At 33.6% G+C, this 13,051-nt stretch overlaps 3 protein-coding genes across 8 annotated transcripts; 2 read left to right on the top strand and 1 right to left on the bottom strand.

Annotated features, from left to right (window-relative positions):
- Window positions 1-181: 181 nt before the first annotated feature.
- Window positions 182-4,250, bottom strand: LOC108738502 (protein FAM151B). Of its 5 annotated transcripts, XM_018471947.1 has the most exons (5): window positions 3,245-3,516; window positions 2,145-2,285; window positions 1,691-1,938; window positions 584-1,019; window positions 182-409 (listed from the first exon to the last, which is right to left on the bottom strand). In XM_018471947.1, the coding sequence occupies exons 1-5, from the start codon at window positions 3,264-3,266 to the stop codon at window positions 402-404; spliced, it is 855 nt and encodes a 284-aa protein (XP_018327449.1). In that variant the 5' UTR covers window positions 3,267-3,516; the 3' UTR covers window positions 182-401. The 5 variants fall into 5 exon arrangements, with proteins under 5 accessions (XP_018327449.1, XP_018327448.1, XP_018327445.1 ...); XM_018471946.1 differs by lacking the exons at window positions 182-409; window positions 3,245-3,516 and adding an exon at window positions 4,162-4,250 and having other exon boundaries at window positions 458-1,019; window positions 2,145-2,273; XM_018471943.1 differs by lacking the exon at window positions 182-409 and having other exon boundaries at window positions 458-1,019.
- LOC108738503 (lysophospholipase-like protein 1) lies at window positions 2,283-6,327 on the top strand. 2 transcript variants are annotated; one of them, XM_018471948.1, is made up of 5 exons: window positions 2,283-2,933; window positions 4,336-4,467; window positions 4,599-4,720; window positions 5,491-5,635; window positions 5,879-6,327. In XM_018471948.1, the coding sequence occupies exons 2-5, from the start codon at window positions 4,386-4,388 to the stop codon at window positions 6,217-6,219; spliced, it is 690 nt and encodes a 229-aa protein (XP_018327450.1). In that variant the 5' UTR covers window positions 2,283-2,933; window positions 4,336-4,385; the 3' UTR covers window positions 6,220-6,327. The 2 variants fall into 2 exon arrangements, with proteins under 2 accessions (XP_018327450.1, XP_018327451.1); XM_018471949.1 differs by lacking the exon at window positions 2,283-2,933 and adding an exon at window positions 3,798-3,886.
- Window positions 6,328-6,574: 247 nt separating this feature from the next.
- Window positions 6,575-13,023, top strand: LOC108738494 (transient receptor potential protein). Its single transcript, XM_018471929.1, has 19 exons — window positions 6,575-6,805; window positions 8,097-8,241; window positions 8,324-8,419; window positions 8,483-8,625; window positions 8,683-8,884; window positions 8,948-9,118; window positions 9,180-9,414; window positions 9,534-9,686; window positions 9,747-9,892; window positions 9,962-10,068; window positions 10,144-10,277; window positions 10,333-10,456; window positions 10,507-10,702; window positions 10,773-10,937; window positions 11,098-11,320; window positions 11,374-11,706; window positions 11,767-11,925; window positions 11,985-12,088; window positions 12,152-13,023. Exons 1-19 carry the CDS (start codon window positions 6,657-6,659, stop codon window positions 12,740-12,742), a joined length of 3,576 nt encoding a protein of 1,191 aa, XP_018327431.1. The 5' UTR covers window positions 6,575-6,656; the 3' UTR covers window positions 12,743-13,023.
- The last annotated feature ends 28 nt before the right edge of the window (window positions 13,024-13,051 follow it).

Here is a 13,051-nt window from a genome sequence, read left to right as displayed (position 1 = left end):
GAATTTTTTTAAACAAATAAAAAACAGTATGCCAACTTCACTAGTTTATTATTGTATTTGCAGTTATTTTCTCACACTGTGCCTTTTTCAGAAATTTAACAATTAATAACTAATGGATTTTCATGAATTATAAGTTGTAGATACGGATAAAGAAAACGGGAAATTGAATAAAATTCATGGATTGTTTATTTCTACGGACTGTTTTATTTATTATCCTTCATTACAAAATACGTATATACAATTTGAAACACCTGATTCATAGATTCATACGTACAGGGTGATTGTTATATGTATGTTATCAAATCTTCATTAAAAATTCGCCACTCACGTCAGATCGACTTTAATTCTTTTCTTGTGTTAGATTTTTTGTACCAATTAACTGACCAATAGATATTACAAAACTACATACCTAATAAAGAAACACGAATTTAAAAAAATAAAAATTTTAATTCAAAGCATAAATATAAAATTTAACAAAAGCTTTAAATTACTGCAAGATTAATAAAACAGATTATCATTAATCCTAAAATGTAGGGCAAGGGAGGTAATCTTGGTGATGTTTTACTAGAACCAAAATACAGACCTAACTGATCGAATAAATCCTTTGGTACGTCAATGTATACTGAACCAAGTCCTATCGTCATTATAAGGGTTTTAAGATGTTCAACATTTACTGGGTCACCTTCGGACGACCAAATTGTTAAAGAAGAATTAGCAACACTTTGCAATAAAAGTTGCATATTTCCTAAACTCTCGGCCGCGATTCCAGCCCTTACAGGAAAAGTAATTTTCTGGGTAGGTTTGTTTTCCTCGATCACGTTTAACATAGACTGAATGTGGCCTTTCGTATATGTGCCCTTTTTGATACTTCCACCAAAGTTTGTCGTCCAACCTATCGAAAGAACCGCATCATCAAATAGGGCGCAACCTTCGAAAAAACGAGTCGGATCCACAGGAATTGTTGTCGCGTTCACGGGTCCTGGCACTATATCAGCATTTATCCATACAGGAAAATCAATCTGTAACGGTTTTTTTTTATGTCTTAACCCCCAGATTACACAGTCGTATTTCTTGAAAAACCAAGATAACAGCAGATATTGTTTATAATGACATTGAAATTCAAGGGACCGGTAAAATTCGGTCGCTAGATATTACCGTAGGTCGCTCTATCCGATCAGCGTAACATGTATTTGCGATCGAAAACGCAACAAAGCATCCTGGACCGGAACTTTCAATGCAAATGTTTTCGCCTACTCGGACTCGGCCGTAGTCCCTGCTGCCACGACTCCCTTTCGTAACTCGGTAATTCCCTTAGGGAAGCGTGGTACATTTGTACATTCATCCCCAGCAGGTTCTTACTATGCGTCAAGAGTCCGTCGTTATAAAAGATAATTTTACCCAAATTTCGCCACATTTTTGTCATCTTTAATGTAAGTTAAATGATTTCATGTGAGACTTAGAAATTACTTCATTGCGATAACTGCGATATCGTCGTTATAAACAACATCTACTGCATAAAGGTTGAATATTTTATAACAAGTCAACCTTCAAATTATGGCTTAATGCTTCCAAAAAGAAAAATGAATTTTACTAGCTTTCGAGATCGTTGCACAAAAATTTGTGAATTTCCGACAAATGTACCTATACAACTTGCTGACTGATTCTTTGGGTAAAAAACATTACAACTTACCTCGCTCCATTTACTTTGCAATATGCTCAAACTCGCCTCAAACACTTCGATGGTTTTGAAGTCAAGTTTAACCCCCTTCGCATAAAACGAATTACTATTATGCTCTTTAACCATTGATAAGAAATGTTCTAACGATAAATCAGAAGTGTTAGCAGGAGGATGTCCCATTATAGGAATTACCGTCGAATTTTGCGAAGTCGTCAGCGTACCCAATACAATGTCTGCCTCTATCATTTTTAAGTCCTCGGCTAAAATTACGTGATGCTATTGATTGCACTTGCCTTACTTGTTCGTTAATTATATTTTTCGATGCTAGTACCTATTAGGTATATTTGTTTTTTATCAAAGACGTCGTTGGCTAGAAGACGTACGTCTCTCTTCTTTTTTTATTGCACGATTATCAGTAAAACGTTTTATAAAACAAACTTCGGAACATTAAAGAAACAATACTTACAAGCTAGACAACTCTCGAGATAGGATCTATTGTTGACAGCATGCGCCCAAGTAATTGCTGCGGAAATGTTGAAGTCCGTTACTTCCGAGGACCTAACCAAAAACGAATGGGAACTCGCCATACTAAAAACTGAAGCTACGGCTTTATGAATCAAAAAAGGCTTTTAAAAATAATTATTAAATGTCAAAAGTGAGTATTCTAGGTTAAGCTGTAACGAAAATGTAAAATCTCCAATAAAATCAGCATTAAGTTTAATTTGTATGAAGTTGAGGGTGACAATGTGTTCATTTTACTTCAATTCGAAATACCATTTCAAAATGCATGAGAGTATTCCTGCGAAACATTAACAAGTAATTACTCGCTTTTTCGACAACCAACGTAGACTTATAAAGAGCAAATCATTACAAAATATTTGTTAATTTATGGGTTTCTTAAGACATGTTCTACACGTACCCATATGGTACGTATTTGTTGATATTTTAATTTATATTAAAGATAGGAAATTTTTTATTCCTTATTTGTAAATGGACAATTTTGTTATTGTAAAAAATGACTTATTGTCAATCTTTTTAAAACTAATTGTAAAATTAAAGTGAAAAAAAACTACTGTACGGTCAACTTTGCTCCTCGGTTATACAACCAACAATGACGTGTATGTATATAAATATAGATGCAGTTTTAGTATTTGTTTAATAGAAAAATTTCGTCGATAGGATTGGGTTTGCGTCTATAATCAAAATAAAAAATGGAAGCAAAGTGGAAAGGATTTTTAGCAACGTAACTTTCAAGGTAAAATATTTACTTAAAGTCGATAGAATGTGTATCGCATTCATTGTGAAATATTTTTGAAAAATAATATAATGAAATTAAGTAACAAAACATTGGGACTAAAAATGTTTTTTATTGTCTCAACATTATTGTTTCATTGTAATATAATTTCTCTAGAGAATGACCCGCGAGAATTGAAACGATACATGTTAAGAAATAAATATTCTTAGGGAAACAATCCCAGTGTTTTGTAATTGATTTCGTAATTAATATAATGCATCCGTTTTATTTATTAAATTTTAGACTAGGTAAGGTGTAATTAATTGACTTACTAAATAGAAATTGAAGCAGCATTTCCTGATAGTATGAAATTCACTATAATGCAAAGTTCCTAACCCAAATCAAGTAATTACTAATGCAAAAAGTTATGATAAATATCTAAGATATTATCAATATTATAATCACTGTTATCATCCGCTAATGAACTTTAATAACACTTTATAGTAGAAAAATAAGATAGATACTTATTAAAAACAAATAGGTACCTAAGTCGCACACTGCAAAAATCATTGTAGATATGTTTTATATAGATAATAATATACCAATAATAATCTTTGGAAGATTGATGAGAACAGCCTGTTAAAATATCATATCATTTTGACTTTTACTATGGGTTTTTAAATACAAATCTTACCAAACAAATAAATTGTGTATATATTTATTTAACAGTTTATTTCCGATTGTGAGGTTCAGAATTAGTGTTAAAGTAAATCGTAGAAATACCACATATGTTGCATTATGGGTAACATTTTTGACGAAGATAAGCAAAATGCCAAATTACACTAAAAAAAGAAATGGCGTCCTCGATGCTCCAGACCTCAATACCTGTGATCCAAATATTTTGGTATTGTACGCAATATTGGTAGAATTAAAAGAAATTTTCGAAAAACTATTACTTTCGAATATACGTATAGGTACTACAAATTAAGTTACCTACCTACAGCTTGATAAAATTAAATAAAACTGTCGATCCCACGATTTTTTTAGGATAGTTAATTTTAATACCAAGTAATATAAGTAATTTGCTAGCTACATAAATTTATTTAGTAAATCCGGCATACTAAGAAAATTTATAAAGAAAATGCAAATAAAAAAATTTATTTGAAGTACACAATACAAATACAAATATTTAAATAAATGTAAATTTACAAACAACCGCAAAAATTTCAAAAGCAAATGCAAATCTTACCAAACAGATTGTGTATCTACACATGTATTTATTTAATTTTACTGAGGTTCAGAGTTTTTTATGCAGATAAAGTAGCATTGTAGGTATTATTTATCGTTAGATAACTGACGTAATGCAAATAAATAAATCATAGAAATGTAGAATAATATTATATTGGAGTTAATTTGTTGTTAGATTTTATTAGTGGTGGATAGTGTCTACTGGTAAGCTGCTAACCGATAAAAATGAGTTCTAAAATGCCCTCCATCAGAACGATACCTCAAACGAAAACAAAAACAGGAACCGTGATTTTCCTTCATGGATCTGGTAAATAACTACACATACTTATCAACTTTTACATATCCCTTTCTTAATCCCTCTTTCAAAATGTTTTGGATTAGTAATTTTAAATATGTACCTATGTCAGCTATTAGATTTTTAATATTCAAAAACTTTAGGTGATTCTGGTAAAGGAATTATGGAGTGGATTCAATCGTTGGTTCAAAATTTTTCACTGCCGCATATAAATTTCATATTTCCAACGGCGCCTCCAAAAAAATATACACCACTCAATGGACAGGTAAAATTATACATTTAAATAATGTCTTCGTTTTAAAATAAGTTAATACAAACACTGGTTCAACAGTTTTACGTACATACTTTAATTAAATTGCAAACGACCCTTTAGCTACCCCATGAATACACCCAATTGTGTATTTTATCGAAAACACTTCGCCGAATATCTTCCGTCGAATATTTTGCTGTTGCAATAAATATACAGGTGGTTTCAAATATTTTTAATAAATTATTATTGTTTGTATATATAAGCGAACTTCTTATCTTTTTGATGTGGTAAACATTCTTAACTGAGAACAACTTTCTCTTCACATGCAAACCTGTGGAACTGAACTAAATAAAACACTAAAAACTGAAAATTCTACATAAAAACTTTTAAAATGTAATTTCGACATTCAAAGTGTAATCTTCAGTGAAACGCCGTTTAATTATTTATTAGAGTTTGAATTAATCTAATCTACATTGAAAATTTGGTATTATACAGTTAAGGTCCCTATTTATAAGACTTTTGAAATTACGAATGAAAACATAATACAAATATTAAAGAGAGGTAGAGCTCACACTAGTAAATCTAATTGTAGGGTAGGACAGCAATGAGGTCTATATTATAAAATACATAAAATGTTGACAACAAAAAAAATTGATAGGCAACTTCCGAATCATCGCGTATTACCTAGAAACTATTAAAATTTTCATAGACAGGAACCAATCCTGGTTATAGTTACCACTTTATAAAGTATTGGTTACTTTTGGCTACTATTATTTTAATTTTAGATTAGTAATGTCTGGTTTGATCGTTTCGATATAAGACCTGATGTTCCAGAACATCTAGAAACACTCGACTCAACTGCTGAAGAAATTAAAAGTTTAATTATGAAAGAGGTTTCCCATGGCACATCGTTAAATCGCATTGTTGTAGGTAAATAAAATAATCAACATTTTATAAGGACCTGTATGCGCATACACAAACACGTATTATAAATTTTAAAATATCGTTTGTTTACCAGATACTAACTAATATACTCTGCTTGTTAAATTCGAAATTTGAAAATTTAATTTATTTTGTTATTGAAAGACGCTCACGTATAATTGTATAAGAAGTTTTGAATTTCGTACTGAAATTTGTTGTATTTATTTATTGAATAAAAACTTGTCTTTTCAGGTGGTTTCTCTATGGGCGGCGCGTTAGCCTTACATTTAGCATACAGATATCTTCCAGACGTTGCAGGTGTATTTGCACTATCTTCGTTTCTAAATAACGGATCGGTGGTGTACAATACATTAAAATCAAACCCTCCCAAACGATTACCGCCCCTTTTAATGTTCCACGGACTAGAAGATGAACTCGTTTCGGTAAAATGGGGTGAAGAAACGTTCAGAAATTTAAAAAAGTTGGGTGTTAATGGGCAGTTTGTTCCATTAAATGGTACCACACACGAGCTGTCCAAAGTCGAATTGGAAGAATTGTTAAAATGGATTATGGACATTGTACCTGAAGAATAAACCACTACGTTGAATATATATTTTATGCATTTATATATAATGTAATGTGTAAATATTGTAGAAATGATTATCTTGTATTAGACGCAGCAATATATTGTTCAGTTGCTTTTTGTTGGTTCATTTTTTTTCAATTTTACTTTTTAGCAAATTATTTGGTAAAAATGCGATTGTAAATATCTTCGAAACTTATACCCACTAAATAATCCGCATGTCATCTAAAACATCCGTTGCTGTTTTAAGCTGATTAGGATAATACCTGTATGGTTGCATAAAGTAGCTAATGTAATTAGGCAACACTTATTGGATTTCTGTTGGCTTTCTTTAAATCATATTTTCGACGCTATTCGTTATTTATTAACTTTTTAAAGTTCACGTTAGAACGTAATCGAAAGTGTTAATTAATTAATTATAAAAAAGGCGTTTTTGAGTTCGCAAATATGGAAAATACATCGCGAGCAGGCTCAGAGGCCAGTGATGTCGGCGGCGGTTTTATTAATATCGCTGATCCTGCCGAAAAACCTTTGGGACCTATAGAAAAATCCTTTTTATTGCACGCGGAAAGGGGAGATTGCGCGACCGTTAAAAGGTAAACCAGAACTTTTTTAATCTACTTACTTGATATTTTATTTAATCGTTTAAATATGAAATAGATTTTACTTACTTACGTTTCTTTTACTGGATCACTTTTATATTTATCAGCTAGCACGACAAAGTTATATTTCTTATTTCTGAGGTGTACTGCAATTTCTAACTAATGATTCGCTAATTTATTACTAAATCCAAATTTTTGATGACGTGCTGACTTGATATCAAACTCGCACCACACATTGCTTATCTTAAAATAGAAATATCGTAGAAAAGTAGTGTAAGGGCCGTAATTTATCGCTGAAAGATGGGTACATTTACCCATCTTATTTTCAGTCTAATCTCGAATTGATCAGAAGAAAAAAACGATTGGCGAGCCGTCATGTTGGCACCACAATAGCATATCTCGTAGAAAAATACTGTAATTTGTCGCGAATCCAGCCTCCAGTTGATCTGCGAATAAATAGAATTGATTTAAAATTTTGTACCGTGCATAGCGAGAACGCTGCACCGCTGCATACGATAATAAATTAGTTGGAGACAGAACTCACAAGAAAATCGGCGAAAATGTCAGCTTTTAGCGGTCCTTACAGCATTTTTCTACGATATTCTATTTCGAGATACGCTTTGCATACTACCTGTAATAACAGCTCTCTAATCGTTTTTCGTTTATAAGCTCGAGTTTAGACTCACGACAAAATGAGTACCATCTTTCAGTGACAAATTAGCGCCAAATAACGCGGCCCTTACAATAAGTAATTCTATTTCGAAATACACTTTGTGTAGTGAGCTAGCTTGATATCAAATTGGCACGTCGTCTGTTTGTGAGTGGCCGGCTGGATCATTTGGTAACGAATTAGTAAATTAGCAATAAATTGTAATGCATTTCTCAAATCCCAACTTATATTATAAATGTGAATATGAATTCGTATGTTTGTTTGTTTGCTACCATTTCACACCTTAATTACCCAAACGATTGTTACGAAATTTTGTTCATACATTATCAGGCGTACAGAAAACGTCATAGGATAGCTACCTCTCTTTTATGCAGAAAGATAGAAAAATTAGTTTTATGTGGTCGTCGATGATCTTTGGCACGTATTTAGGACATCAACGCGAGCGAAGCCGCGGGTGAAACCTAGTATGAAATACAACTTATTTGCCGTGCTGGCTTGATTTAATTAAAACTTGTCATTTTATACGTAGGTAGATACTTTTTACTTATGATTTTGGAACATTAATTTCATATACATTTGCATATTTATAATTCTGATTTTTATTTTATATTTTAGACTCATCAAACAGTACGCAAATAGTCCTCACGATCTAGATATAAATTGCGTTGATCCGTTAAATAGATCAGCACTAGTTGCTGCTATAGAAAATGAAAATATTGAATTAATTAAGCTTCTGTTGGACGAGGGTATTCTAGTAAAGGTATAATTTAATTTTTACGTTGCCGTTTAACATCATCAAAATGCATATTAAATCCCCGAATACACAACAGCTTCCTTTTTAGGACGCGTTACTTCACGCGATACGCGAAGAGTATATAGAAGCTGTAGAACTCCTTTTAGAATGGGAAGAAAAAAACCACAAAGCTGGAACACCTTACGTACGTATCGTATGCATCAGAATTCGGTTGGGTAAAAGCATTTTTGATTTGCGATAATTCCAGAGCTGGGAGTCTGTAGACAAAGCTACATCCACTTTCACGCCTGACATAACTCCTCTTATTTTGGCAGCACACAAAAATAACTACGAAATAATAAAATTACTTTTGGATAGAGGCGCCACATTGCCAATGCCTCATGATGTCAGGTGAACTATTAGCGACACAAATCATGCAATTTATTCATTTTATTCCGTTAAATTCAGATGTGGTTGCGATGATTGCGTCCAATCAAGTTCCGCTGATTCACTTAGACATTCTCTATCTCGAATTAATGCCTATAAAGCACTCAGTTCGCCATCTCTGATATCGCTATCTTCACGAGATCCGCTCTTAACAGCCTTCGAATTGTCATGGGAATTGAGAAGGCTCAGCACAATGGAATCGGAATTTAAATTAGAATATATTGTAGGATTAATATAATAAACTTCGGACATTTGTATACATACTTATTGTACGAGTACATTTCAGGATATGAGAGACCAAGTTCAAGTGTTTGCCACTTCTTTATTAGACCACGTGAGAACTTCGTACGAATTAGAGATAATGTTAAATTACGATCCCCAGGGTGATAATTGGGATCCTGGAGAGCGTCAAACGTTAGAAAGACTTAAATTGGCGATTAAGTACAATCAGAAAAATGTCCGTTTCCGCATTAATTTCAAAATCTTCAAAAACATTTATCTGCGTAACTCAATTTTAGTTTGTTGCGCATCCCAACGTGCAACAATTGTTGGGAGCGATTTGGTACGAAGGCTTGCCAGGGTTTCGAAGGAAAGCACTGATCGGGCAAGGAATGCAAGTGGCCAAACTTGCGGGAATGTTTCCAGTTTATTGTACCATATACATGATTGCGCCTGAATCTCCGATGGGCCGATTCATGAAGAAGCCTTTTGTTAAGTTTATATGCCATTCAGCATCATACCTTGCCTTTTTATGTAAGACAAATAACATGCATACTATAAGTCGAAGGACCGCACTATTGCTTGTAAACAATTTTATTTACACCTATTTCTTTCTAACTCTATACGAATGTTAAAGTGTAATCGTTGTGTAGCACTTCTTGGAATGGCGTCACAAAGGATTGAAATACTTCTTCTGGAATGGTTTGGTAATCAATGGATACAAGATGTTATTAAAGAATGGAAACATAGAGAAAGAGGTGCAGGGCCGGGATTGGCCGAATGTGGTGTAGTATTGTTTGTAATTAGTAAGTGAATCAATTAATAAAAGGAGAATTGATGTACATAATGAGAAAGATTATGTTAAGGTTTAGTTTGGGGTGAAATTCGGTCGCTCTGGTCCGATGGCTTATTGGAATATGTGTCCGATTTATGGAATATCGTTGACTTTATCACGAACATGTTTTATGTTATGTGGATAGCATTGAGAGCGTCAGCTATGTATGTTGTATGGGTGCGTTACTAATTATTGTATGATTGTTCGTAGAACGTATGCAGAGCATTTCAGTTCATTTTTTTGTAGAGGGAAAATAATCAGGGCAGAGATCCATGGTACCCCAGGGAACAATGGCATTCCTTCGATCCGATGTTATTATCGGAAGGAGCATTTGCTGCCGGTATGATTTTTAGGTAATTTAAAAATAAATAACTCTTATTTCGTTCAAAGGTACAAAACTAATGACATTGTCTCATTTCATTTTGTAGTTTTCTTAAACTGGTTCACATCTTCAGTGTGAATCCCCACTTGGGCCCTCTACAAGTATCTTTAGGAAGGATGATTATAGACATCATTAAATTCTTCTTTATCTACACGCTTGTTCTTTTTGCCTTTGGATGCGGTAAATGATTTTCAAAGGAAAAATAACTTTCTTTAAAAAATTCGGCCTTTTTAAGGTTTAAATCAACTGCTATGGTACTACGCAGAACTTGAAAAGAATAAATGCTACCATCTTCCAAGCGGTCTTCCAGATTTCGACGGAAACGACAAGGCTTGCAGTATTTGGCGAAGATACGCTAAGTACATTTTTAAAGAAATGCTGTTAAATCGTTTACTTATTTATATTTCAGCATGTTCGAAACAGCCCAGTCTCTTTTTTGGGCCAGTTTTGGCTTGGTCGATCTCGTCTCATTTGAACTAACCGGCATTAAAGGTTTTACAAGATTCTGGGCGCTTTTAATGTTCGGATCGTATTCCGTCATAAATGTTATCGTACTTCTCAATATGCTTATAGCTATGATGTCCAATTCTTACCAAATTATTTCGGTAAGAGTGATATGCACGCACCTTCACAGAATCGACTTTGAATAACTGAGTCATGCTTTACAATAATTAGGAACGTTCAGATACTGAGTGGAAATTTGCGAGAAGTAGGTTGTGGATGAGTTATTTTGATGACGGAGATTCTTTACCACCGCCGTTTAATATTTTTCCAACAATGAAGATGCTTTCGAAGCAGTTGCATATTGGAACCGAACCCAAGAAAACTGTATCTTTCAAAGTGCGTCCCCTATTGCATTTTATTCGTCAATAAGTACATTTTTTACCATCAATTTTTATTGCATTAACACCAAAAATGTTCCCTCAAGGATTAATGCATTCGGATGTTATTTTCTCTTCACTTCGTTTAGAGTCGCAAACTTTCAATTACCTACTTTTAGAAAAAATCAAGGGCCAAAGCAACAGAGCGGCACGAGCAAGTTATGCGAATGTTAGTAAGGCGTTACGTTACGGCAGAGCAAAGAAAACGCGACGATTTTGGAATAACAGAAGACGACGTTATGGAAATTAGGCAAGACATATCATCGTTTCGATACGATTTGATTGATATATTAAGAACGAACGGCATGAAAACGCCAACCCTTTCTGAGCAAGATCATCAAAGTGAGTAATCTTCGTGACCCAATAACAAGCGCAGCAACAATTTCTCTTTTAAGTATCTGGTAAAAAAGGAAAGGTTATGGAACGACGCTTACTGAAAGATTTCCATATCGGAATAGTTCAAAATATTGTCAACGAAGCTGTAAGCAACATGAAACAACCGAAAGATGTCTTTGGACATATTGCCAAAGCAATAGGTAAACGATCCAGTAAACAAGGAAGCAAAAAAACCGATTGGAACGCTCTCGTAAGAACAAATACGATAACCCAAGATCCGATCGGTTCGACAAAGGAAGCCCATGCTCAAATGGAATATCGACAGAGTATTCGTCGTCATATTCTATCAAAGGTGGACAAACCACTTGAAATCGATCAAGGAAAACTATTAGGTGACAACAATTCTGCAATGACTTCTACTATAACGTGCAAAAAAATACTTCTTATTCCAGAATACAATCCGAAACTTTCCGAAGTACCAAAAGGTGCAAGAGTAGCATATGCCAAATTCCTCACAAAAAAAATAAAAGAAGATTATACCAAGCAAGACGATGAGTCTGGGAAGGAATCAAATACAACAACCGTTTCGAAACCATCAATCAAATTCAAATGTAAGTTTAAGTAATGAACCGTTTTTTTATTTCGTATTATAAACGATTAAAAAATTTAGCTACTCCAACAACATCTAATGAATCAAAATCTGAAGATAACATGAGCAAAAGTTCACGAACGGCAAGTTTATCGTCTCTTATATTGTCGCAGGATAAAGACAAGGTGCAATGGAGCATCCTTATATAAATTAATAGTAGGTAACTTCGTGACCAATTTTTCTTTCAGGGTTTAAAAAATTCAAGCAATCTAAGTATTCGCAACGAAAAAACACCAAGTCCAATTCCACCTAGTCCGGAACTACATGCAATTAAAGCGAACGAAGCAAAAGCACCAACAGATAAATTCGATCAACAGGACAATAAAAGCCAAATTACTGAAAACGAAAAAAATGCCGATAAAACAAACCGCACAGAGTATGACAATTCGAATGTTTCAGAAACAGTTGCTCCTCCAGTACCGCCTACCAAGAAAAAATCTATTCTCAAAAAAGAAACCGCTAAAGAGAACGAACAGTCCAAAGTTGATGATAAAAACAAACAAACAACTGATAAAGTTGAACAACAGCCCAAAGACGAGGCCAAAAAATGCGACAAAGGAGCTGAGAAAGCAGCTTCGTCTACTAAAACTGAAACGAATACTAAAGAAGACGATAAACAAAAGTCTGACTGCAAAAGAAACCCCGACGACAAACAGAAACCTGATGAAAAACAAAAATCCTCTCGTAACACTGAAATAGGAAGCACCACCAAACAACCAGCTCCTAAACCAACTGGGAGATCTAAAGTGTCTGGACAAGTTAGAACTGGTTGGATTTAAATTTAATAAATGTCTTGGTAAAAATAGTCTACAAGTGTAAATAATAATTTAATCAACTATAATCAACCCGTTTGTTAATGTAAAAATGATTATTAGTATTACCTCTTATTGAGTAAGTCATCATCATCCTCCCTCAATGTAATACACACTATCTATATGTTTTAGTGTATTTAGTTAACGATTAAACAGACTTACTTGGTTAACAAAAAAATTATTCAAGGCTCATTAAAGCCGGCCAAGCTTTAAAAATAATTTTGAGAAAATAAATCATACCAAGTTGATACCTTATAATTACTTAATTAAAAGCGT

The sequence above is a fragment of the Agrilus planipennis genome, unplaced genomic scaffold (assembly GCF_000699045.2).
Source record: "Agrilus planipennis isolate EAB-ADULT unplaced genomic scaffold, Apla_2.0 scaffold20, whole genome shotgun sequence".
Taxonomy (NCBI): domain Eukaryota; kingdom Metazoa; phylum Arthropoda; class Insecta; order Coleoptera; family Buprestidae; genus Agrilus; species Agrilus planipennis.
The sequence above is the reverse complement of the archived record's forward strand: the minus strand, read 5'-3'. Positions and strand labels throughout refer to the sequence as shown.